The following is a 26,689-nucleotide window of genomic DNA, read 5'->3' as shown; positions in this document are numbered from 1 at the left end:
AATAGCAATTGGTGCAAAAATGCAATAGATAGGCTGCTATCTGATACAAGGTAAAAAGATCAGACAGTACTTGTAGTGAAAGATTTGTAATGGGCTTGATTATTTGAGGTACTCCGTTTCTTATTGTATGAATCTACCTATTTAGAAAGATAACAAGGAGGTCTTTTGGAAGATTACTCTGTAGTAGGGCATCAAAGCAATAGCTCCAAAAAGTATGTTTGGTTTGCAATCTCCCATCCATGCCACTAGTGGATACTATTTTGTCAGCAGGATTATAGAGTTGGCCTCAAGACAATTTTGCTCCATCTTAGAAGGAATTAGTTTTCCAGTAGTATACCGGCAAATTTTGAATGCATATACACTGAACATCAGAAATATTTGTTGAGTTTCCTACGTTGTGATAATGCAAACCTCAAACACCTGAAACAGTTCTGAAATTTTAAGTGAAGCAATAAAAATATCCTTAAAACTAACAAAATCAACAGTCACTATGACAAGTAAAATCAAGAGGTGAATAGATACATTGTCAGGTCATGGCAAAACCTTTGCACTGGAAGATTTCCTAATCTTCAAAATCAATTTATTCCCAAAGTGGATATACCACAGGAAACACCTGCCTCTATAACATCATTAAAAGAATTTCAGTAAGTCATAGAATTACTAAGACTTCCTATCATGAATGTAAGGATTGATTAGGCCTACATTGAAGCAGTAACTTAGGTAACATAAGTCGTTTAGGGTTTTTCATTAACATTGCAAATGTCTGAGCAACTGATTAAAATGGACCATCTCTAATATTTTTTGTTAGTATCTGTGATTTTAGGATAGTAATGAATAATGACTTGGAATATTAACTTGTTCTTTATTAGGCAGAAGGAGAAGAAGATTCTTGCTCTGACATAGTAAAGGAGGATGACAATGACAATTCTGGTGAAGCAAATCTTGAGGTGTGCTGTTTTATCTTTACTGTGTAGTCATATATACAATTTTATACTTTATTCCATGTGCCTTTGTACTTTTGTCTCAACACAAAAACTTTCCTGTATATTAGCTTTAAATGGAAACAGTTTTATTTTGGGGGGTGCAGTTGCAATTATCCTGGAAATAATTGTTTATTAGGGAACATAAAAAATCAGTTTAGTAGAAAAATATTTCTATCCATGTGACAGAAATACTTTATATTCTTGATAGGAACATACATCCCTAGAAATGCAGTATTCCTTTTTTTTAATCTGTAGAACTTCAGCTGCTGCTTCTTATAATGTATATTGATCATTGTTCAAAAATGGATTTTTAGGCAGAGCTTCAGATGTTCAGAGCCCAGTGGATGTTTGAACTTACCCCAGGGGGGAGCTCTACAGGTCTGGAAACTCGATCCTGCAGAACAAGAGGGTCTTTATTAAAGACCATAGATACCAAAGGGAAACTCGAACTTGCAAAAGAGGAAAAGGTAAACAATTTAAAACTCCTAAGAGCCATGGTGGTGCAGTAGTTAGACTGCAGTATTGCAGGCTAATTCTGCTGACTGCCAGCAGTTAGGTTTCCACTGGCTCAAGATTGACTCAGTCTTCTATCCTTCTGAGGTCAGTAAAATGAGGACCCAGATTGTTGGGGGCAATATGCTGGCTCAACCGCTTAGAAAGGGCTGTAAAAGCACTATGAAGCAGTATGTAAGTCTGAGGGCTATTGTTATTGTTATTGCTTTTGCTATTTCTAAACTGTTAACGTTCTTCTTTTAGTGTTTAAATGTATAAATTATAACCTTCTTTATTTCTATTCTTACAATTGAGCTGTATCCTATTTTATTGAAATAATGCTGCCAGTATTATGAGAAAAAAACTTGTCCTATACATTTGTTTGGATTTATATTCAAGGAAGTAAAGGCACAAATATGATTAAAAACACGGTCAGATATTGAAGTAAAAAAACATACGGGATTGCAGTGCAGTTAACATGATTAACATTGAAATAATCAGTTTTGGTCTGTAATTAGGTTGTTTATTAAAATTTAATTAGCCATGTACTGCTTTTGATTTTTTTTAAAAAAATAGTATTTAAAAAAATACTAATAGAAGGTTATATTTCATTACTTTAGTCAATTTTCTTTGCTTACATGTAAGGGATTCCAAAACCAAATGACTAATTTTTATGCAGGCAAGAGAACTGTTCCTGAAGGCAGTGGAACAAGAGCAAAATGGAGCTCTTTATGAAGGTAATCCTAAACATTTCAATTTAATGTCATACATTAATTTCTTGGACCATGCTCCTTATAAGCTAAAACCATTTGCTGTTATAGTGAAAAATACAATATAAAGATTAATTATTAAGAGGTAAAGTGGTTGTCAAGGCCCTAGTATATAATATATGTATATACTGTTGTTCTCTGGGAGGTGTTGAGCCCCATCTAGTAGCCAGAGACAAATCCTTTATTGATTGGAAACTGATCTGGCCCTTTAAGGCATCCATCTTCCCATTATCCTTCATTCCAAAAACAAATGCAGTTGAAAGACATCAAGCAATTGTTTCTCTTCCACTTTCCTTACTGGTATGGTGCTGCAGTGTGTCCTAGCCCTTCCGAAAAGGGTCTGAATGTAGCTTCTTTTTTGTGTGGTGGGGTGGTTGCTTGTGAAGCTGAGGATCTGGTCCATGTGAATGGGTTTGTGGTAGACACGGGTTTCCAGTTCTCTGTTGGTTACTCTCCTTATGTCAATATCAAGGAATGGGAACCTTTTGTCTGTTTCCTCTTCATGTGTGAATTTGATCCTGAGGAATATGTTATTGAATAGGTGGTGTGTTTCTTTAATTTGGGAGCATTTGGTGATGACGAAGGTGTCATCGATGTAGCATGTTCAAAATTTTGGTTGGATGGTGGGTAAAGCTATAGTCATTGCATGACTGCTTCTCCTATTAGGCCTGATGTGGGTAATCCCATTAGGGTGCCTTGTACTTGTAAGTAGATTTTCCCATTAAACCTAAAGTATGTGTTGAGGCATAGATCCAGCAGTTTCATGATGGTTTCTATGGACATGGAGTGTTCTGTGGCAGAGTCATCTTTGTGGGTATGGTGTTTATTGTGTAGGTGGTGTATGGTTTGTCAGCCAGGTTGATGTCATGGTGACAAGTGTGGTGACATTGAAGGAAACCATGCTTTCTTCCTTGTTGATCTTGGTGTGCTTGATGACTTGGAGAAATTGTTCCAGGGGGTTTATTGAGCGGGTTGAGTAGTTGACCAGGTGTCTGAGAGTTTCCCCTGCAGGGTTTTTGCTAGATTGTACATTGGTGTTCTGGATAGAGACATAATTGAGTGTAAAGGGATCCCGTTCTTGTGTATTTTGGGGAGTATTTTTGGATATGGAGAAACTTGGGGTTGCATGTTCTTTCTCTGTAGTGGTGTTAGCTATTTTTTCTTTTTCCATTTTCCGTAGGGTGTCTTTTAATGTTTTGTTAGGTCATTGTGGATTATTTGATAGGTGTCAGTGTCGTTTAATCAGCTTTGTTGGTATAGTTACTTTTGTCCATGATCACAGTTAGTCCACCTTTGTCTCATGGGATGATGATATTTTCATCTTGTTTCAGTTTCTTTAGCACTGTCTTCTTTTGCCTGAGTGTCTCATTGTGTTTGTTGCATTGTACGTTGGGGATGATTCTTTGTCTGATATCTTCTTGTGTTTCTTGGTCCTGGTAGGTTGATTTTAAAATGGATTCGAGGTTGGCTGGCAATTCAGTGGAGTCAGTGTCTTTGTGGTTGAAATTGAGGCTGTGTGTGAGGGCAATCTTTTCATCTTCTGATAGAGGTCTGCTGGATAGATTTCTGATCCATAATTCTGAGTTGTCATCTTGAGGTTTTTGAGGTGATGGTATTGAATTTCTCCTGTAGTGAGTTGCATTTTTGGATTTGTATTTTGTTGGCATTCCTGTGGATCGTGTGTTCTAAGGTGTCTGTCTAGTCCTGTCAGATGGAGTTGAGGCATGTGGATTTTTTGTTCATTGGTGAAGTGTTGGTACTTTTCACGGCAGTTGTGGCCATTGGTGATTGATAGCATATACCTTTGAGGTTGTGTTTTTGTGGAGGCATTTGTGAAGGAAGTGTAGTTGATGATCATCTCATGGCAAAAGTCTCCCAGAGGTGGGCAAATCTGAACATTGCACTTCCATGTAAGTTTGCAATAGTGGCAAATATCTGTATACTTTTGTATACAATTCTACATGGGAAAAACATCACATCAGTTGAAAACCAGAGACCATGAACATCAACTGGCAGTCAATTGCCATGATCCCAAATCCCTAATAGCTACCCAAACTGACACCGAACAGCATCAGTTTGATTGGATCAATACAAGAATCATCAACCATGCTATCACAGGTCATGCATATGGGTTTATTGAAGCCTGGCATTCTAGAAAGCAATTCTATCAACACACATCGACCTATAACCAACCTATGAACCCCTGACAATTCAAATGAGCTGCACAACCAGTTAGCGGACAGTACTGACCTTCAACCAACCCACATAGCACTTCACCTCCCAATGATCCTCACTGATATGGCCTCCCATCACAAGTCCCATCATAAGCCCCTCACCTAACGACCCACACCTGACTCCTCACAAGACTCCTCACTAGACTGTCATCTGATGTTATCCTCCCATCACAAGACCTACTGATCACATAAAACCATTATAATGTTTGGAAATGTTTGGAAACCAACTCACAAGCTTGGAAAATGAACTCTACCTTCATATAATTTGTGTATATACTATTGTTCATGTGCTGAGCCCCATCTAGTGGCTGGGGAGAAATCCTTTATTGTTTGGAAACTAATCTGTCCTTTAAGGCTTCCATCTTCCCATCATCACTCATTCCAAAAATAAGTGCATCCTGGAAAGCCAGATTCCATTTTCTTTAACATTCTGAGGGGAAAAAAGCATCAGGAAGAATCCAACCTAATCCACGGCACATGTTCATCTGAGGACAAAAATCCATATCCCATACGCACAGGATTGCTGGTGAGATTTACAGTGCATTCAGAAAGTATTCAGACCCCTTTAACTTTTGTCCATTTTGTTATGCTGCAGCCTGATTCTACAGTTGTTGAAAATCATTTTTTCTCATTAATCTGCATTCAGTACCTCATAATGACAAAGTAAAAACAGAATTCTCCCATGAGCTGTTCAGAGTATCCAATAGTGGGAGGGGTTCAGTCTCTGCATTTGTAGGCTGGGCTTAATTTGTGGAACGCTCCTCCTCCTCCACTGGACTCCTCCTTAGCGTTCCCCCGTTTTTGCTCAGCCTTGTGAGAGATAGGCAGTGCTTGTGATTCCTCCTTGACCGAAACAGGAAAAATTCTTTCGTGGCCAGCAGGTTTGATAGTTAATCAGTTTGTCTCTAGCTTTCTATCCCAAATTGATCTCGCAGCCTGACAGGTCTGATTAGGGGAAGCACTGATTTGCACCCCAAAAAACAGCGGGAGGCTTTGGTGCTGCTCCGTGCCACCTCTTTACAGCCAAATTCTCTACCCCTGCCAGTTTGATTGCCGCAGCATGTCTCTCGTTTATTCTGTCAGTGGCGTGAATCTTTCTGTCCAAAACCGAGTCGTATCGCTCGTCCCCCTCTCCAAACGCCGTTTTGAAGTGGAGAACTTGAACTTGTGATAACTTCCACTTTTTCCCGCCGTTAGCTTAACAGAAAGAACTCTGGCAGCCATTTGCTTACAGGGCGGGAAGTTGCCACTTTGAGGAGCGCACCAAAAGTTTAACGGCCAGAGGCCATTATGAGCTGTCAAAACTTCGTGGCTGCACTCCTGCTTTTTATTCTCGAGCTGTGTGAGGTAGTTCTGCTCAGAGCAGCAGGTTCCCTTCAAGATTCTGGGAACTATTATACCCTTGTCTTGGCTTCTTTGCATTCAAGGCTATTTATTACGTTTCAAATCGTTGGCTTAACCCTCACAGCCTGTGTCCGCCTGTGCAAGGAAACTGTTGAAGGCCCCTACAATTATCAACCCGGGCCTTAGGCATTCGCAATTTGGCTGTTTTGGCTTTATATTATATTGTGTTACTCAATTAACATTCCTATACTTATTACCATAGATAGATAGATAGATAGATAGATAGATAGATAGATAGATAGATAGACAGATAGATATATTAGTGCTTATAAGAGCAATAATAAAAATAATCATAATATTAATAATAATTATAATAATAATAGTAATAAAAAACTCTTCTTCAGTATAATATTTTAATTTCAATAAAATATTATTACTGAGATACAACTCATTTTACATAGGTAATATAAAAAGGGGGGGCAATAAGAATATTATCAGGGCAACCGATCTTGACTCAGATCAGGTCCCTGGGTGTGCCAATCGCCTTCTCAGTATTTTATATCAAACATACTGTAATTCCAATTTGAATCAAAATGGCAGATGGTAGCACCTCTCAGACCTCATCCTTGAAGGCAAAAGCCAAATCTCAACACAAACCTAAGCAGGCTAAAGGGACTTCTAAAGCCTCAGAAAGGGACAGTATAAGGCGCCATAAAGCCTTACAAAAACAGATTGACAAGCGCACTAGAGAGGCGCACAATGTACCACAGGACTTCTCCTCTTCCAGCCCGTCTGTTTCTTCACACCCTCCTCCTCCCCTAGATCTCTCCCTCTCATCCAGGCGCAGCTTGGTTCCCCAAGGCCAACAGGCTCAAGTGCCCGGGACACTGGCCACGCAAAGAGCTCCTGAAGCCACATTCACTCCGATGCCTGCTGGTCTTCGTCAAGGCGATAGTCTCATTGAGGAGGTTCCAGAAAGGATGAAAGCCGGAATGGAGCTGGCAATTCGCCAGGGAATCGCAGCGGGGCTTCAACACGCAGTCATGACCAGGCAATACCCGGTGATCACCGATCAGGAGTCCCAATCGCTGAGGTCATTGACCAGGTCGGAGCAGCACCATACCCAGGTACATTTACAGGGGGAGACCCCCCTCCAAGGGCCGGAGGAGGAGGAGGAGGAGGAGGAAGTGGATCAAATTAATCAAATGGAAGAGTCTGAATCGGGATCAATAGCAATCCCTGTCAGAAGCAGACCCCTTAGAAAGGGAAATGTCTGAGGATGAAGGTCTTATTCCTGACCAACCTGTTTTTACAGGCTTATTCTGCCCACAGCTTTTCAGATCTCTTGTTTAAGGCAAAGAACATTGCACGCCTAAACAAGTTGACCCCTTCCACCACACCAAATCCTTCAGAAGAGGGACCAGAGGATCTGATCTTCAACCAACCAGTAGTTGAAGCAGAGGTGATCCCAGTTCCTCCTATGTTTTCGGACCTGGTACAGAAGCAGTGGGCCTCTGCAACGGTGTACACAGCCCCCACTGGATATGACAGGAAATATTTCAATCTGGCCCCTGATTTCTCAAAATTATTAAGTACTCGCGAGGTAGATGAACCCATAGTGGGATTAGCGTCTTCCTCCATTCCCAGTGATGCGCTGGAGGCATTAAAGCCGAAGGAAAAACGGGCCGGGCTAGCCCTACGCAGAGCTCATCCGTCTGACGCATGGGCCATCAGAGCAGCCACGGCCGCCTTCTTCACACGTTCGTCTCTCAGATGGCTCCGCCTCTTACAGGAACATGTCCCTAATTCTAACCTTAGAGCGCACCAAGATATTGCTAAACTTATTGCTGCTGCTGAATTCTCAGCTGATGCAACTTATCATGCAGTCAAGTTTTCAGCCAGGGCTATTACTTCACATGTCACAGCGCGTCGCTTGCTATGTTTAAAACATTGGCAAGCTGATTTCAAACATAAAACCAAGCTGGCCTCATCCCCCATTGTGGGAGACAGACTGTTTGGCCCTTCCCTTGATCCGCTACTAATCGAAACCCATAACAAAAAGAAAATTCTTCCTTCCCTTTTTCAGAAGTCAGATCCTAGAAACCCCCAGTCCTTTCAGAGGGGTTCCTTTTGACCCTTTTACCAGGGATCCTTTTTACCCAGATACCAGAGACCCCCACCTTTCAGACCAGGACAACTGTCAGATAGGTCCGACTCAGTGGACAGGAGCAGAAGGGATGGTCAATCCAAAAGATCCTTTCGGGGAGCAGGAAACAGGTCCTTTCGGCGTCCAAGATAACTCCTGGGATCTAATCCTCATTGATGGATGCCTTAAATTATTCGCCGACCAATGGGACTCCTCTACCTCTGATTCTTGGGTCAGAGATACGGTTAGATTCAGCCTTGCACTGGAGTTTCAATCCACTCCCCCAGATTTCTTCATGTCATGCCCTCTCTCCAGAGACCCGATTAAACGTAATCTCATGGAATCGGCTATCCAACATCTACTGGATATACGAGCCATCCAACCAGTAGCTACCACTCAACAAGGGTGAGGTTTCTATTCACACCTTTTCGTTGTGCCCAAAAGTTCGGGGGGGTGGGGATGGAGAGCGATATTAGACCTGAAACGTCTCAACCGTTTCTTAGTATATCGCAAGTTTAAAATGCATACCCTGCAATCAGTCTTACTAGGTATCAGGAAGGGGGATGTCCTCACATCCATAGATTTGATGGAGGCGTACCTGCACATTGCTATTTGGCCTTCCCACTATAAATTTCTGAGATTCTGTTATAATAACCACCATTTTGAATATGTGGCCCTTCCTTTCGGACTAGCTTCTGCCCCTAGGACCTTCACGAAGGTCCTCTCAGCGCTAGCTGCTCATCACAGGGACATCCCCGTACGACTCCAGTGTTATCTTGACGATATCTTAATTTTATCACCTTCCGCCCATCAAGCAGTCAAAGACACTCAGAACACATTACAATCCTTACAAAAGGATGGCTTAATAAATTGGAAGAAGAGTCAATTAACACCATCCACTCAGATAATCCATTTGGGGGCGGACATAGATACTGTGGAAGGTATGGTCTACCTGTCACCAGATAGACTAAATAGCATTCAGCAGTTAGTTAAGGAGATCAGGGGTCTTAAGAGGGTGTCCCTAGCTGAACTATCAAAATTGTTAGGCAAGATGATCTCATGTATTTCTATCATCCCTTGGGCCCGCCTCCACACTAGATCCCTCCAGTGGTTTCTGCTACCATACCAGCGCTCAGGCCGAAGCAAACTCCAAACACAAGGTCAAGGTGCCACCAAAGGTTCTCCTATCTCTCCTCTGGTGGACCAGACCAGTCATCAACAGAGGCTGTCTCTTCAAGGAGCCACAAAGACTCACCATCACCACCGATGCCAGTCTGTTTAGATGGGGAGCTCACTTCCAGTCGCTTACAACCCAAGGCCGCTGGTCCACCATAGAACAGTCGTGCAGCATAAACTGGCTGGAGTTTCGAGCGGTACACCTGGCTCTCCACAGCTTCCTTCCCCAAGTACGCGATCAGCACATACTGATACTGACCGACAACGTAACAGCCAAAGCTCACATAAACAAACGGGGGCACACAATCGAAACATCTCATGCGGGAAGCAGAGCGCTTGTGTCGTTGGGCGGAGACCAACTTACTCTCCATCAGAGCAGAGCACATTTGGGGTCTGTCCAATACACAGGCAGACTGGCTGAGCAGGGCCACCATCGATCGATCGGAGTGGCGCCTCCATCACTCCTTGTTTCAAGAAGCGGTCAGGACATTTGGACAGCCAGTGGTAGACCTGTTCGCTTCCCCCCTCAATGCTCAGCTCCCGAGATTTTTTTCCAGGTACCCATCGCAAGGGGTGGAGAACTTCAACTCCCTCCGCTGTCGTTGGCCCCCGGGGCTCCTGTATGCATTCCCTCCACTTCCACTGATTCCCAAGGTCATCCAGAAATTACTAGATGAGAGGGCGGAACTACTTCTAGTAGCTCCTTAGTGGCCCAGATGGCCATGGTTTGCAGACCTCCGCAGTCTCTCTCTATCACCTCCTTGGAGAATCCCGCCAGACAGAATTTTGTTAACTCAGGGGCCCCTTCAACATCCAGACCCTCAATGGTTGCACCTGACTGTCTGGAGGTTGAGCGGAGTGGTTTGAAGAGCGAAAAGTTTTCCAACAGAGTTATCGCCACTATCCTAGCCGCCAGACGCCCCTCAACAACTCGCATTTACAATGCCACATGGTCCAGTTTCTGCAAATGGTGTACCAAGAGTCGAATTGATCCTACCTCTCCTTCTGTGGCTCAAATTCTAGAGTTCTTACAAGAGGGACTTGACAAGGGGTTGTCACCTAATACGTTGAAAAGACAGGTGGCGGCCTTGGCATCAGTTCTCACTTGTGAAGGCCTAATTTCTCTTTCCCATCATCCACGCATACGTTCCTTCCTTCAAGGAGCTACTAATTTACGCCCTCCGGTGGTGCACCGTTATCCCACCTGGGACCTCCTTGTCGCATTCACTAAGGGCCCTTTCGAACCTTTGAAATTGTTAAGCCTCCAATTTCTGATGTATAAAGTAGTTTTCCTGGTAGTGATCACTTCTGCTCGTCCTATTTCAGAGATTGCAGCCTTGTCTATCAGACAAGATCTTTGTGTTTTCCATACTGACCGGGTGGTCCTTCGCCCTGATCCTACATTTATACCCAAAATTAACTCAGCTTTTCATAGGGCACAAGAGCTCATACTTCCTAATTTTTGCCCCAGACCATCACAAGGGATGGAACTGCAATGGCATAGGCTCGATGTGAGGCGTGCATTGCGAATTTATATCAGTTGCACAGGGCTTTCAGAAAAACGGATGCCTTATTTGTGTCCTTTCAGCCCAGCACTCAGGGATGCAAGGTTTCACCTGCTACGATAGGCCATTGGTTACGGGCTGCAATAGCGAAAACGTATCAGATTCAATCCCTGCAGGTGCCCAGGGGCATAACAGCTCATTCAACAAGGAGCGCCGCAACATCGGCAGTGTGGGCCACACAGGCACCAATAACTGAAATTTGTCGAGCTGCAACTTGGGCTTCCCCATCACCATTCATTAGACATTATAAAATGGATGTATTTGCATCTGCTGAGGCTTCCTTTGTCAGAAGAGTTCTGCAACGGGTCCACAGAGACCAGGAGGAGATTCCAGACCAGATGGAGTCCCTCCTGTAGGACAGGCCAAGCTTTGGTATGTTCCACTACTGGATGCTCTGAACAGCTCACAGGAGAAAGGGCGTTGGTACTTACCTGACACGCCCGTTCTCTTTGAGCTGTGAAGAGCATCCAGCCCCACCCCTTTCCCATCTGGTGGGGTCCTGTTTTGACCAACGAATTGTTAGGGCAATGAGAACGAGGGCGTTTATTTCTCTCGTCTTCGCCAAAACTGGGGAACGCTGAGGAGGAGCCCCGTGGAGGAGGAGCGTTCCACAAATTAAGCCCAGCCTATAAATGCAGAGACTGAAGCACCTCCCACTACTGGATGCTCTTCACAGCTTAAAGAGAACGGGCATGTCAGGTGAGTACCAACGCCCTTTTTATAAATGTTGGAATATATTAAAAAGAAAAAAACTGAAATATCACATTGGCATAAGTATTCAGACCCTTTGCAACAACATGTGAAATTTAGCTCTGGTGCCTCCCATTTCTCTTCATCGTTGCTGACATATTTCTATACCTTGAATGGAGTCAACCTGTGGTAAATGAAACTGATTGGACATGATTTGGAAAGGCACACAACTGTCTATAGAAGGCGTCACAGCTGACAATGCATACTGTAGCAGAGCAAAAGCTATGAGGTGAAAGAAACTCCCTACAGAGCTCAGAAACAGCAGCCTCATAGTCTTTATTCCAAGAGTGTTTCTGGTCCTCATGTATTCAAACAAGCACCTTGGGATATTAGATGGATGATAAGGCCTCAGTCTTACCAGTTCATCTTACAGTGAATGGGTGCTTTGTGATTGATCACACTAATAAAGACAGTGGTCAAAATATGTTTTCAACATTTCAAATATGCTAAGTAGCCCAAGAAATTGCCCATTTTATTGTTACACTTTAGTCTCTGAGTACTTACCTTGCCTTGTCTGTTAACTACTCAGTGTTCCTTGTTGCTGATTCAATCCATTGCGCCACTCCCCCCAGCCTCGTCACCACATTTTATGAATACCTGTAAAAAAGTATGGAAAACGTTAAATATTTACACTATTAAAATGGCCTTTAATTAATTATGGTGATTGTACTCTCCTACCATCATATTTTGCAGAATATGTTTTGAATTAATAGTATAATAACAACAGAAAGAAGAGTTGCATAAGAACTCTGCTAATGCACTGATTTTTAAAAGTTCATTCTAAATAGTTATTCCAAAGTATATGAACAATTTAAATAAGCATTGTTTTTATTTTTTAGCTATCAAATTTTACCGTCTGGCTATGCAATTGGTCCCAGATATTGAGTTTAAAATTACCTATACCAGATCTCCAGAAGGCGACAGTATTGGGAAAAGCTAGTAAGTATATATGTATGCATACATATATGATTTAAGATGCACCTAGCTTTTGGGGAGGAAAGCAAGAAAAAAAAATCTGCCTCTGTCCCCCAGCAATTTGCCTCCTTGCAGCAAACAGCAAACAGCTTGTTTCAGTTTCAACACAGCCTGATTAGCAAAAGCAGCTGATTGCCAGTTGGATCGGCCTTCTGATGATCAGCTGTTTCAGGTTGCAGGGATTGCCATAGCCTATTGCTGCCTCTGCACCCCCATTTTCAGCCTCCGCATGCCCCATTTTCGGCCTCTGCGCGTACTATTTTCCACCTGTTCTGGGCGATGGGGATCGGAATGGGCGGAAAATGGGGTGTGCAGAGGTGGCAATAGGCAATGGCAATCCCTGTAGCCTGAAACCAACCAAACAATCAGCTGCTTGTGCTAATCAGGATGTGCTGAAACTGAAACTGAAACAGGCTGTTTGCTGCAAAGAGGCAAATTGCTGGGAGGCAGAGGCCAAAGGGTAGAGGCCGGTGGGTGGGTGGGGCTTCGGCAACATTTGCTATATAAGATGCACAGACATTTCCACCCAATTTTGGGGGTGGAAAAAGTATGTCATACTCCGAAAAATAGTGGTGGTATTAGATGGACATGACCCCAGTAAACCCATCTTAGTGAATTAGACTATTACTAGACTGTAAATTCACAAATAGCTGAAGTGTAGTAGATACTCTTCTGAATTTACATGGTAAAAACTATCCTCCTTTGGTAGTTTCCAAAGGTTTACTGTTACATATATATTTTGGTCTAATTTTTTAGACCAAAAAATCTATTGAATCATCATAATTTTTAAGGGTGTTCTTGATCTCAAATTACCACTTTTGTAACAGAATTTACTTTGTCCTATATTATTGGTGACGAAACTAGAAGAAGCAAAAAGGCAGCATTCCCAAATGAGGCAAAAACAATGTGACACAGTTATTCCAATATGGAAAATCCAATATGAACTGAAGGAGCCAACCCTCCTATCACAGTTAAAAAATAAAGGTAGCCCTTGACTTTGTTTAGTGACCATTCAAAATTACAACGGCAAAAGTGATTTATGACCATTTTTCACACAATCGTTACAGCATCCCTGTGATTACATGTTCAAAATTCAGATGCTTGGGAACTGGCATGTATTTAAATAGTTGCAGTGTCCTGGGATTATGTGATCACCTTACGCAACTTTCTGACAAGCAAAGTCAATGGGGAAGCAGATTCACTTAACTGTGTTATTAACTTAATTGCAGTTATTCACTTAACAAGAAGAAAGATTGTAAAATGGAGCAAAATTTATTTAACAACTGGTGCTTAATAACAGAAATGTTGGGCTCAATTGTGGTCATATTCGTTCTCCCACTCACAAAATCTAAATGTGTGTTTTTGTAGTAATAAAAGAAAACTCTTTGAAAGATTAAAAACTGGAGAAAATGGCAATTGGAAAAGCCATTATCGCATTATAGCCATTATAGCATTCTCTGTTAAGGCAATATTATATCCACCAGTGTGGTTGTTTGTAAGGATGAACAACTGCCATGGTACTGCAAGATTTGTTACTTTTGGGACTTCGTAAACGCTAGGGAGCGCTTATCGTGTAATGAACATTTGCAAAGGGAACACTCGTAACCCAGAAATTCCTGTATTATGATTTTCTGTCTTATATTATGCCTGTGTTTTCTAGCATTGAAGATAATGAAGATGATAGCAAAATGGCTGACCTTCTCTCTTACTTTCAACAACTCACTCTTCAGGAATCATCCATCAAACTATGTCAGCCTGAGCTTGATCTGAGTCAGACTCATATCTCAGGTAAAAGAACATTTTCTGTATGCAATTAGTGAGCATATTTTAGTGCAAAAGATCATGAAAGGGATGTTCAGAAATCATGCTGAAAAGGAGAAAACAGTTTGCGATGTTTAACAGGAACTATAAATTTTAGCAATAAAATAGTTCCTTCTTCATTGTTATAATTCATATATGTTGCAGGCTTAACGTAATGCTTTCTTGGTAGTGAATACATTTAGCATAAGAAATTTATTCTAAATACAGTGATCCGTAGAAATTTTTTTGTTTAAAGTTATTTTATAAATTATAACAGACGTTTTGTACTAAATTTCACTGGGTCCTAATTGAATGCCGATTTATAAAAAGAATCTGTTAATTGTGACAGTTGCTGTAAGTGCTTGTTCTAGAATTCTAAATCTAACAATTAAAAAAATAAATACATGCTGTTACCATATATTTTGTTATCTGAAATTGAAAGAAGAAAATTTAATTTTTAGATATTCACTTCCATTGTCATTAGAATACATGTAAACATGTTAACATGCAGAGTGATTATTTTTGTAAAATGAATGTTTTATGAAAGATTCAGCAACCTGCAAAAATAGCTGTTTGGATGAAAATACCATGCTCAATGTAATTTTTTAAAAAACACTATATTTGAAGATGCATTAATGTTTAGTATAATATAGTACCACATTAAGTGTGGAATCCTTCATTCAATCTTGGAAGCAGAAGGGACCTTTCCCTAAAGCCTCTCACATCCCCCCAAATTTACTTTGGAGAGTTCAGTGATTCTTCAGTTGCTTTTTGTTGTTTGCTAGCTTTTGGTGCCAAAGGCTATAAGAGGGAGGAGAAATAATAGCAGTATTAGATTCCATCCCAAGCCAGTAATTTGGATGTCAAGAGCCTCCCCCACATTGGGATTTTTTTTAGCATGGATCCAAATCAGACTACTGGAATTATTCTAATTTTTACATTTTCCCCCTATAGTGTTGCCTATGGAGCTGTTAATGTATATTTTTCGATGGGTAGTTTCCAGCGATCTGGACCTGAGATCTTTAGAACAGTTATCACTGGTCTGCAGAGGTTTTTACATTTGTGCCAGGTAAAATTGAAACTATCATGCAATAAAAATTTCATTTGTACAGATACAAGTGAGTAATTTTAAGATTTTTTAAAATAAGTGGTGACAACTAATTTTTTGTGATTATAAAAATAAGGTCTTTTCTAAAAGTTACTGAGCTTTTTGAAGACTTAGGTAAAAGGTGTGGTCAGTCAACTAATAATACACAAAGTATTTTTAAAGAAGGGGTTCTGGTTTGTAGCGCTTCGGCGGCAGGCAGGAATCCGCGATCGTGCGCGGTTTCTGCCTGGGCTCACCGCTGGAGCGTCCCGAGCTACTCGGCTTTGGGGCTAAGCCACCCCATAGAGGTGTGTGAAGAGGGGGGAGATTCCAGCAGGGTCGAGGGAAGCCGCATCTTTCCTCCCGAGCTGGCTAAACTCCCTTTCCCGAAGGCGGTAGAGCGGCGGTCAGAAATGGCCACCTCAAAGAAGCACTCATCTGGAAAAGAAAGTGCAGGAGGAAGTTAAGAAGTGAAAGTTTTTGCTGACTGGGACAAGAAGCAACAACTGAGATATCCTGGAATTTAAATCTTATAAAAGATACATTGCTCCCAAAGAAGATTCGGAAACAGCAAATGAAAATGAGAAGGGAAAGGTTTTTTTTCTCACTCTCCTTCCTTACGTTGACAGCAGATGAATGAGAAATCGGAAAAATTCCCTTTGGCACTAACAGGTAATTAAACTGGATTAAATGCCAAGGGGATAGTAAAGATTTCTGAATACTTAAAAAACTTTTTTTTTTGCTGTAAGTGGGAAGGGAGAGGAAAAGAATAAGAGCAAGATTTGGCTGGAGGAGGCTGCTTGGAATTTAAAAGAATCTAAAGTTAAATTGTAACAAGACTTCTAAAAGATACATCTTAACTGGAACTTTGTAACTAAATAGTAACCCCAGGAAGAGAAAGTGAAAAAAGAAGAAAGTGTTAAATGAAACAGCTTGTGTGTATTTGGATTGTTTGGTGACTCTGGGACTTCTGGAAACTATATTTGAATGATTAAAAACAATTGGGTGGTTGTTTAAATTTTTTTTACAATGGCATTACTTGGGGATGAACTGAAAATGGAATTTAAAAAATACAAAGAAGAGGAACAAGAAGGGAAGGGCTCTTTTGGCTCCGTTTTTCATTTCTTAGAAATGGCGATCTGCACTTATCGAGAAGCTACAAGAAAGGACTGTGCAACAAGAGGATTGGGACAAAGAAGAAGCCATCTTTAATGAACAAGTAACTGTATTTGGGGAAGAAAGGGGAAAGGGGGGAAAGAGAATGGAGAATTTAAGACCTAAAAAAAACAACCAAAAAAGGGAAAAATAAGGTGAAAAGTGGATATAATGTCAGAAAACAACAGAAAAGGGGAACACAGAAGAGGGAAATAGAGGTGGAAAGGCAAGGGGGTAAAAAGGGCTGAGTGGAGAAGCAAGGGAGGAAGGAAGGAAAGAGAAGCTATGAACTTTTGGAACAAGATGTAAAGAAACAGGACTTATTCAGAGATAATGGGTAAAAATATAACTGAAAAAGAGATTCTGCAAAGGTACATAAGATTGTATTGTTATACTTGTATTAGAAATAATGTTAGAAAATTGGAACAATATATGATTAAAAAATGGGATAAAATACTCAGTGTAATTTAGTGAAACTTTTTGAACAAAATAAATGAAATGAAATAAATGAGAGAATTGAATTAGGAAGGAATGGGAACGTTTTAATTACACAGTGTTTTAAAATATAAGTGAAATGGCAGGGAAGTAACTACACAAAATTTATAAGTGTTCCCATAGAAGCATGATACCTATTTGAAAAGTGTAAAATGTTTAAGATTTAAATGAATATTAACTTTAATGATAGAGTTGAACTGGTATGGATTGTTGTTTTAATTATACATTTATAATTTCTTTTCTTAAAATATAGTGTGTAGCTTTAGAATGTACTAAGCAGAATCTGAATGAGTTATTGTATTATATTACATGTTATAAATTTAGGGGAAAGATATAAAGGCGTCATATTCCAATCAGTGATTACAGGAGAAATTTTGTTTTAATGAGAAAAGATAATAGACAGCTGAAACAGGACAGACAAAGGATATAAGTAAAATGATTTAAATTGAGATGAAATAAATAAAATAGAATTAAGAGAGTTAGAAGAGGGGAGAAGCTATATAGAAAATGTAGAATGGTAATAAGATATGGAATGGTATATAAAAATGAGCACGAACTTGAATTTGTGTCTGTACGAAGAGATGTAACCCGGGATCAAGCTGCTTTCAAAAAAGATGTTTTATGTTTTCATGTTTTGTGTTTTGTTTGTTTATGTTTTTTAAAAATTAATAAAACTTTTTGGGGAAAAAAGTATTTTTAAAGAAGAAGCTTCACTAAAACTACTAAAAACTTATTTATCAGGCATCATTCCCAGCCAATTACCAAATAAACCTGTTAGTGTAAAATAATAAGTTTATTCCTTAAAAATAAACTTATTTGAATTACTATTACTGCAGTTAAATGATGCCTTTATAAATGTAAGTAATTCAGTCACTAATTCTTTTAATTTTGTTCTGGAAAAATAAGGTTACGTTAAGATTGTAGTTTTAAAATCATAAAAGTAAAAAAATTACAAAATAAAAAGCAAGCATTAAAAAACTCCAGAAAGTTCCGTTATATGTTATATGTTTCCGTTAATGGAACAGTATTGAGGCAATTTCTCTCTAGTTCTCTAAGCAATCTTTGGATTCTCCTCTGACAAATTTATTGGAAGTTTTCAGGTTGGTTCCATTTCAAATAGCTGATTTCATTCCATCTGTTAAGCTAATTGAATATGACTATTCAAATCAATTTGAAAAAAAAGTTGTTTTGACTTTCCTATGCAGTTTAATTCAGTTCAAAAATTTGATAAAAGTGACTTTGAATTAAACCTCTGAATAAAACTGTGCCGAACCTATTAAAACCTATTACTGTATTCCATAAAGTTTTGTGGCATGAGAAGCTCTGTTATTCTGATTTGGCATGAATAACACTTATGCAGTCATATATACTAGAAAGAGGGGAGTTTTAAGGATAATTCTAGCATAGATTGTATATTGATTCTAGTCTAATTAATTTAAAAGCATGTGTCCATGTACACCCACAATACAGAACTGATAAAGGGGGAAGTAGGATGAATTAAATCTTATCAAAGTACAATTTTTCAGAATTTATTAAAAAACTGAATAATAAAGTATCATTTAAAGACATACAATCATTATTTGCAGTGTTTGATAACCTGTAACACACACATTTCTGATACTCTTGCTTGTGCTAACATTTTTATAATCAGATTACACTTTCTTTTCCAGGGACCCTGAAATCTGGCGTCAGGCTTGTTTGAAGGTTTGGGGCAGGACATGTAATAAAATGATTCCTTATACCTCATGGAGGGAAATGTTTGTGAAAAGACCTAGAGTTCGATTTGATGGTAAGAAACAGCAGTGTTGTAATGATAATCAGGAAAGGTAGGGGCCATATAATTGCAGTAATAGTTTCTAATTATATATAGAAAGATTGGTTGAAAATATGGCAAGTATATTTGGGATTACTAATAATTATTGGCATTCTAAATATATGCTTTGGCCTTATAACATAGTCCCACTTAAAGAACACATAATCACTTTTTTAATAACCTCTCACTGAATAGAATAATTGTGATATTTGCATTTGATGAGCTATTCTTCAGGAAGGATCTTTCCAGGAATTGCTAATGAACCCCCCCCCAAAAAAATGTGCCAAGGTCACAGTTTTCCTGGATGATAAGGAAAATTTTAATTGAATAAGGATGTTTCAATTGTGTGTGTGTGTGTATCCAGAAGCTGCATCACAATAAAAGAAAGGATCATGAAAAAAATTTATAAATTGAATTATTCATTAAAATAAATGCTTGTAAATAAAGTGCCCCATTTGAAAATTTAATTGACTTTTCTGTGTGCAAACAAAAACTACTCATGCAAACACTTAAGTATTCTTCTGTTGGAAGAAACACAAAAAAGGAATCGTACTCTAGAGGAAATGGCAGGAAGGAAAGAAACATTTCCAATAAGACACGAAGGAAAGTGAAATGAGAGAAGAAGGAAAACTAATATAGAGATGAAGGTACAAAGAAGAAAAGACAAGAGAAAATTGTAAAAAGCTCAGCAGAAGCCTTTAGGCACAAGTGCATGAATTATTACTATATGTGACTTCTAATAATTAGAAATACTTTATTCTCAGGCAAAGTATGCCTAGCACCTGTCCATTATGCCTACCCTACTCTATATGTGACCATTTCCTCACATTTAAAGGAGAATAGTACAAAACTGTACTAGTCCCACCTATCCCATTCTTGCCCTTCACTTGTTGAGGTGAGCCTACAGTGGAGGGTGAGGAGGAACTGTTTATGTAACTCTTGTCTCACTGAGACAACTAATCTCTGTGTAAACACCAAGGATCTGTCTTTCTCCTACCTCTGTAGAATTCAGTTTCTTGTATTTCTTGTATTATTTGCAGTAGATGCACAACAATCTTTATTTAAAAAATGTAACAAGACTTTCCAACTTAAAGATAATAATTTGAATTTTCAATGCATGATATAGTAATTGAAATCAGTGTAATTATATAGTAATTGCAATAGATGAGATTATAATTGGTAAATTTAATGTGTGCAAAGAAGATTGAAAATTGTAATATGTTCTCTATTTCAGAATCCTAAAAGATATATAATTGAATATTTGAAGGTTAACAAGCAGGTAACTCTGTATTTTATAGGGGTATATATCAGCAAGACAACATACATTCGTCAAGGAGAACAATCTCTTGATGGTTTCTATCGAGCATGGCACCAAGTGGACTACTACAGGTACAGTCATTTTAAAATAACTGAGTTAAATATGTCTCTTGCCTTCCTTCCAATGCATTTCACGTATAATGCTGCAATCCAAGATATACAGTGAATTCAAATGATTACCTGTGTGTAAAAAGTAATGATGGTTTAGATAATTGGAGCCATGTATTTTATGACTAAAGTTTATAATTCTGCTTTTAGACATATTTAAAAATTACTAGGAGAAAATTGTGTGGGGATTCCAAACTCTGAATCTTCCACGACTCCCAGGCTATGAATGAATATATGGAGTTTGCTTAAAGTGTGTAAATTAAATCCTGAAATGAGCTGCTTTTGAATCATAATTTGATACCCTAGTATTTAATCTTCATGCTGATATCTCACTACTGGAATACTTCTAGTAACAAAACTGAATCAACATAGTTAATGAAGTTCTTTTGACATGTTCTTTCGGTGCATTCTGTGATAAGATTCTTCGTATGCAGTGAGATTTCAGAGCTTTTTTCTAAATGCATATCCAGATCATTCACTTTAATTTCTTTATACTTGGAGACTTTGGGAAAAGCCACATTAAAAATTGACTTTCTCTTGTACTCAGAAGATACAAAACACTCCTGGTTGATTAATACTTCATATATTATCTGCTTCTTTTGGTGGACAAAGCCAGAGTCCCACATTTGATTGGGATGGCATTTTTCTCATTGCATCCATGTGGGTAATATATGCATATGAGCATGTTGCTTCTAATTCAGGCATACAACTAACCTAATTTTTATATGAAACTGAGCAGGATTTGATGGATTTAGGTATATTTGGAAGTTAGTTCAAGGTCTTTTGGATCCTTACATTTATCATTTATACATTAATATTTGTTTTTAAATTAAATGTGTATGTTGTGAAAGATGTTTCTTCATTTTATTGTTATTTTTAATACATTTTTGTGAACAAACCCAAATGGGGAAAATCTTGAAAAATTGTTTTAGGTACCTGAGATTTTTCCCAGATGGCCAAGCAATGATGCTAACAACTCCAGAAGAACCTCAGTCTATTGTTCCTCGATTACGGACTAAAAACACAAGGTACCTTCAACATCTGTAATAAAGAATTATATTGTCATTGGATCCTGATATTTTTAATGAAAAACAATTAGGTTAACTGTAAAGCTACTATTATTTTTCATTACTTAGATAAAGAATGCATTGATCAAAGTTAATTATAATTTCAGTAAGCTCTTTGAATCATAGGGATTTAAGTTGGTCATTATTAATTTAAACCCTATGTATTCTAGGACCTAATTTAATTTCAGCAGTGTTTTTATTAGCACTTGAATGGATATATTTTCATGAAATGTTTTCTTTTTAAATCTCAGAACTGATGCAATCCTACTTGGACATTATCGCCTTTCCCAGGATACGGACAATCAAACCAAAGTATTTGCTGTAATGACAAAGAAGAAGGAAGAGGTATTTATGTAAGAAAATATTAGATGGTCAACAGTAATCAACTGATAATAGAATAAGAGTGCAATAAATAAGTATTGTACTTTAGGATAATTTGTTAAGTAAAAATACAGCTTTGGAGTAGTTCCAAATATTCTTCTTATGCTCTGAATTTAAAGGAAACTATCTTTCGGCATAATTTTTTCTTTTTAAGTTCAAAAACAAATTTAAAACTCTTGAGGAAATTACATCCAGAAGGTAGTGAAATATAAGGGTTCTGCAGCCATCTTTGGACATTGTTTTATCATTTTAATTGCTCTGCTTCCTACTGCCTTGTACTAGCGAATGCAAGCTATAGATTTAAAGAAAAGACTGATTATTTTGCAATATATATGGATTTTCTTTTTCCTACCTTCTGGAGGCATAGGAATTAAGATTGGAATTAAGGGCTAGAAGGTGAACAAGAAAAGACTGAAAGGAAGTGTTGAAAGCTGAGGGGGAAATTGAAGACTAAGACTGTTAGAAATTAATAAAAAAAACCTTTTGTTTTCTACCACTCAGTAATTTTTATAGATGCTTAATAATTTCACATCAACATTTAAAAGTCTAGTAGGATATTTATATTACCTTTAAGTATCATGTTATATTTTATATTACTGTAGAAAAACACACTTTATTATAAACACAGACTTTGTTTTTGTCTGAATCAAAATCAGCATTCATAGACTCATAGAAGAAACTGATGTAGAAAAATATATCTTAACAATTGTATGAATACTAATTCTCATTCAGACAATAAACATGTTGTGTGTTTATCATTTCTCACAATAGGATCATTGTATTTTGATTGTATACATTAGCATAGAATATTGCTGATTATGGTTGATTAGTACCAGAATATTTTGCAGAAATAAAAATGTCTTTGCGATGTAACATTTTATTTTTTTAACTAGGGTACAGATACAGTAGCTATCTTTTGCTGCATATTCTTGACAGCCCATTCCTTTCTTGTTTGTTATGTAGAAACCAATTGACTATCACAAGTTCAGATATTTCTGTCGTGTCCCTGTGCAAGAAACTGATCACAGTTTTCATGTAGGGTTACAGCTGAATTCCAGTGGCCGTCAGAAATTTAATAAACTCATTTGGATTCATCATTCTTGTCACATAACTTACAAGTAAGGTTTTTTTCCAAATGTTATAAAAAAACTTGTCCTTGAAATCTAATCTTTCAGTCCTAGCTAATAGAATATATTTTCTTTCTTCCTTTTTACAAGCTTTTTTAATGCCTACATACAACATGTAACAAAACTTGGCAAAAGAAGGAATCTTGTGAACATTTACAGCACATAATCATACCACTTATATAATAAGAAATGTCTGTATCAGCACATTTTAAACTGGAGCCTGAAAGATTAGAAAGCAGACTAAATTTTGTAACATAAAAATAAATGCAACTATCTGAAAGGTGATAGTTGCCCATATATTTCCTTATTTCTAGTTATTTCTATCCAACTGACCAAACAAATATTGCCAGCAGAATAGAGTGACTGAGGAATTTGGTTGTACACAAATATGTAGGAAGAAGAGAAGAAGGGGAAATTCCATTGAGTGAATTTAAGTCCTTTTGTAATTAGATAGTTTGAAATTTTGCCACATACTTTATTTTCTCATAGATGAAGCAGAATACCAATTTTAATTTCCCAGGCAAATAAATCTAATTCGGTCAATAATACTGAACAGATCCACCCAGGGCTATCAAAATTCAAAAACATTTACCAGATTTATCTCACTTCTTTACATGGACAATTTGAAACTCTATGGAAAAACACCATCCAAAATAGAACCACTGCACAACACTGGATGAAGACAAACATTACAAATACCTGGGAATCCTTCAAGCTGATAACATCAAGCTCACTGAAGTCAAGGTTAGAAGTGAATACATCAAGAGAGTGAAGAAGATCTTAAAGTCTAAACTCAGTGAAAGAAACACCATCAAGGCAGATAATATGTGGACAATTCCAGTCACTAGAGCCAAACTAAAATGCTGGGCTAATTCTGGCTGCACAAGACCAAGCCTTAAAAACAAATGTATACAAAATCAGAATTGAGAAGAGAGCAAATGTCAGCTCTACAAAAAAGCTGAAAAAATACTGGACTACCTACTTAGTTGTTTCAAGAATATTGTACAGGCTGATTATAAACAATAGTTTCACAAAGAGCAACAATAGTGCATTGGAATATCTGCAAAAATATCACTTGCCTGCAAGCAAGAACTGGTGGGACCTTATAGTAGACAAAGTAATAGAAGGTGACGAAGCCAAAGTGCTATGAGACTTTAGAATTCAAATAGACAGTTGCATAAAATCCCAGACTTAACAATTATCAGTAACAAAATCGAAAAAGTCTGGATATTAGATGCTGAGGCAAAAGAAAAGGTGATGTCAATAGTAATAGATACCTTGGGTACAGTTCTGAACATTATATAAGGCATCTTTATTTGGAATAGTTTTAGTCTTGCAACAATACCTTTAACACTACCAAACAACAACTGCCTATCCTAGCTCCTTGGGAAGGACCTGATAGATAGATAAAAATACCAAATCCAGAATAAACATGTGCTTACTGTTTGACCATACAATAAATGTATGTTGTGCCCAATTCTCAGTGACTGGGTAGATTACAGATTGTTAAAACTTTTAAAACAAGGAAAAAACAAAAAAATAATAAAGTTGATAAAAATGACAAAACTGAAGAGGAACAATAGATAAAGGGGGCTTCAGCTACCCTTGACGAAGGCCTGGATGTAGAACCACTTCTGTAGGACCCTTTGTCACAATACTAAGATGCGAAACATTCAGATTTTAGAGAAAACCTCATTCCAGAGAGCAGCAGTTGCTACAGAGCAGGTGGCTTCTGAGGTCTTGATAGTTGACATTGTTTAATTAAAGAACCTGGAACATGCCCACCCTGCCAGATCAGATAAACAGATACTAAATTAAACAAATTAGTGTGATATTCTTGTTGAATTATTTTGCAGTATTTTAATAATTTGCAAATTTATTCTCTTAATCATTGGCATAGGAAAGTGGTATTCATGCCTCAAAGTCTCTCTTAACCATGAAAATCCTATGCAGCCATTTATTTGCAGTATAATTACACTCATAGGGGTTTTTTTGAACCATGCTGGGGGTTTTCCCCAATAAAGCCTTAAGGTCTGCAGAACTTTGGTGTCTAATTCCATTTTGCAAAATGGCAGTATATGTAAAAATGCTTGGGTGTCAAATAAAATATTTTCTTACATAGCATGCAAAGAAAATAGGTACAAGTTATATTATTCAGGCCAGTTCTCTTCCTTTTAGTCCACAAATAAGACAGACAGGTTTATCATTTTTTCCCCTCTTTTTTAGGTCTACTGGTGAGACAGCAGTCTCTTCTTTTGACATTGACAAGATGTACACCCCTTTGTTCTTTGCACGCGTGAAGAGCTTTACTGCAGTTTCAGAAAGGCCTCTCTAAGAAGCTTATATTTCTTGCATGAAAGAAATTACAGCAAACAACACTTAAGTTATAAATGTGTGTGTGTGTGTGCGTGCATGGATGGATGGATGGATGTGTGTGTGTATACATGTGTGTGCACGCACACATTATATATATATATATATAAATTTTATTTTAAAATTGGGAGATCTTTTTGGAAGAATATATACTGGAAATACATTTAATTTAGGGTGGCAGGGTTATCTTTCTGGTTTTGATGTCAACTTTACACTTTATTTTAAACTTGTTTATGTTGTGAAAAGACTTTGTAAGATACAAGGCATTTTTTGCCATCTCATTTTATGAGCAAAATTTATAAGCTGTTCTCTTTACAAAGTAAGGCTTCATCTGCCTATGCACCTTAAGTTCAGGAATTGTTATAAACATACTGCTGTACATAAAACATTGTGTGCGTGCTTGGGGAAAGCTCAAAATGTGAAGAATTTGTCCTGCATCTGCGTGGCCTATAAATGTATAATAGAAATTCATGTATTGGGATTACCTTTCAGGAAGAAATGCTGATTTCAGTATAAAAGCTTTATGGAAAAAAAACAAGAAAAAGCAAAAGGTGAAAGTTCAGCTTCAGATGTCTTTTTTTTTAATTACTTGGTTTTAAATAATCATAATGACTTCAGATGTTATTAGGTTTTAAGTAGATTATGACAGGACAGCCACATTGCTGGATTGGTTGCCTTTGTCTTCTGGATCCTGGAAATGTATTATCTGAATTCTCTTATGCAAACAAACAGGGCTGCATTTTGCTTTGTTTTGTTTTTAGCTCTTCTCCTAACTGCTAAAAATACTGTACACCTCTTGGGTGTTTCGTAACACTTAACCTTTTCTTTTGGGACTCCTACAGATGTTCAGGTACTGTGTGTTGCTTCTCCTGCGTATGTAATTTGGGAATTGGATGTGACTGCTGTATTTCATCTATCATAAATACGTATTTACTCATACAACTCACTGTTCTAAATGTTTTTCTTTTACCAAGTTGTGTCATTTTTTTCATTTTGGGGGGAGCATATGAATGAAATAAAGGTCACTTTGTTTGAAATTCCATGATCTGTGTTGTCCGCCATGCTGAGTGCCAGTTACTAGCCAGCCTGAGGAAAAATCAGCCGAAGGCCATCATGAAAGTAATAAAGGACTGCAGGACCGATATGCCATTTGCACTGTATGCCATCAATTCCTAAGGGAAGTAACCTGTTGGGAAGATTGGAGAAGAAGCCTGATGAACATGGCAAAGGGGAATTAGGCGCTGAGAGAATTAATAGGTACACATGCCGTGTAGAGGAAGAGAGTGAGGTCCACTAGCCTTGGCCTCAGTTTGTAAGATTTCTCCAGATTTTGCCTTGGCTGAAATCTAGAACAACAAAATGGATGGCGTCTTTTGATTCAGCTGAATTATTACTTGCCCTAAAGCAAGGGTGTCAAACTCAATTTCATTGAGGGCCACATCAGCATTATGGTTGCCCTCAAAGGACCATTTGCATGTAAGATTATAGCGACTCACAGCAGCCAGGTCGTTGTGGTTGGGTAGGCATGACT

At 38.2% G+C, this 26,689-nt stretch overlaps 1 protein-coding gene across 4 annotated transcripts in view; it reads left to right on the top strand.

Moving 5' to 3' along the window:
* FBXO9 (F-box protein 9) overlaps window positions 1–26,198 on the top strand; it is a 28,875-nt gene extending 2,677 nt beyond the window's left edge. Inside the window, exons 2-14 of one of the 4 annotated variants that reach the window (XM_087916261.1) lie at window positions 870–947; window positions 1,298–1,450; window positions 2,155–2,212; window positions 12,300–12,399; window positions 14,096–14,223; window positions 15,190–15,304; window positions 18,643–18,761; window positions 20,084–20,174; window positions 21,143–21,238; window positions 21,529–21,622; window positions 22,622–22,776; window positions 23,443–23,529; window positions 25,012–25,294. In XM_087916261.1, the coding sequence (XP_087772387.1) occupies window positions 870–947; window positions 1,298–1,450; window positions 2,155–2,212; window positions 12,300–12,399; window positions 14,096–14,223; window positions 15,190–15,304; window positions 18,643–18,761; window positions 20,084–20,174; window positions 21,143–21,238; window positions 21,529–21,622; window positions 22,622–22,776; window positions 23,443–23,529; window positions 25,012–25,120 (1,383 nt within the window). In that variant the 3' untranslated portion in view covers window positions 25,121–25,294. Of the gene's footprint in view, window positions 1–869; window positions 948–1,297; window positions 1,451–2,154; window positions 2,213–12,299; window positions 12,400–14,095; window positions 14,224–15,189; window positions 15,305–18,642; window positions 18,762–20,083; window positions 20,175–21,142; window positions 21,239–21,528; window positions 21,623–22,621; window positions 22,777–23,442; window positions 23,530–25,011 lie in introns of all 4 variants that reach the window. The other 3 variants (XM_026695202.2, XM_087916275.1, XM_087916282.1) reach the window with 3 other exon arrangements.
* The last annotated feature ends 491 nt before the right edge of the window (window positions 26,199–26,689 follow it).

This window comes from Pseudonaja textilis, chromosome 1 (genome assembly GCF_049901715.1).
Source record: "Pseudonaja textilis isolate UNSWEBS1 chromosome 1, rPseTex1.2, whole genome shotgun sequence".
Classification (NCBI taxonomy): Eukaryota; Metazoa; Chordata; class Lepidosauria; order Squamata; family Elapidae; genus Pseudonaja; species Pseudonaja textilis.
The sequence above is the reverse complement of the archived record's forward strand: the minus strand, read 5'-3'. Positions and strand labels throughout refer to the sequence as shown.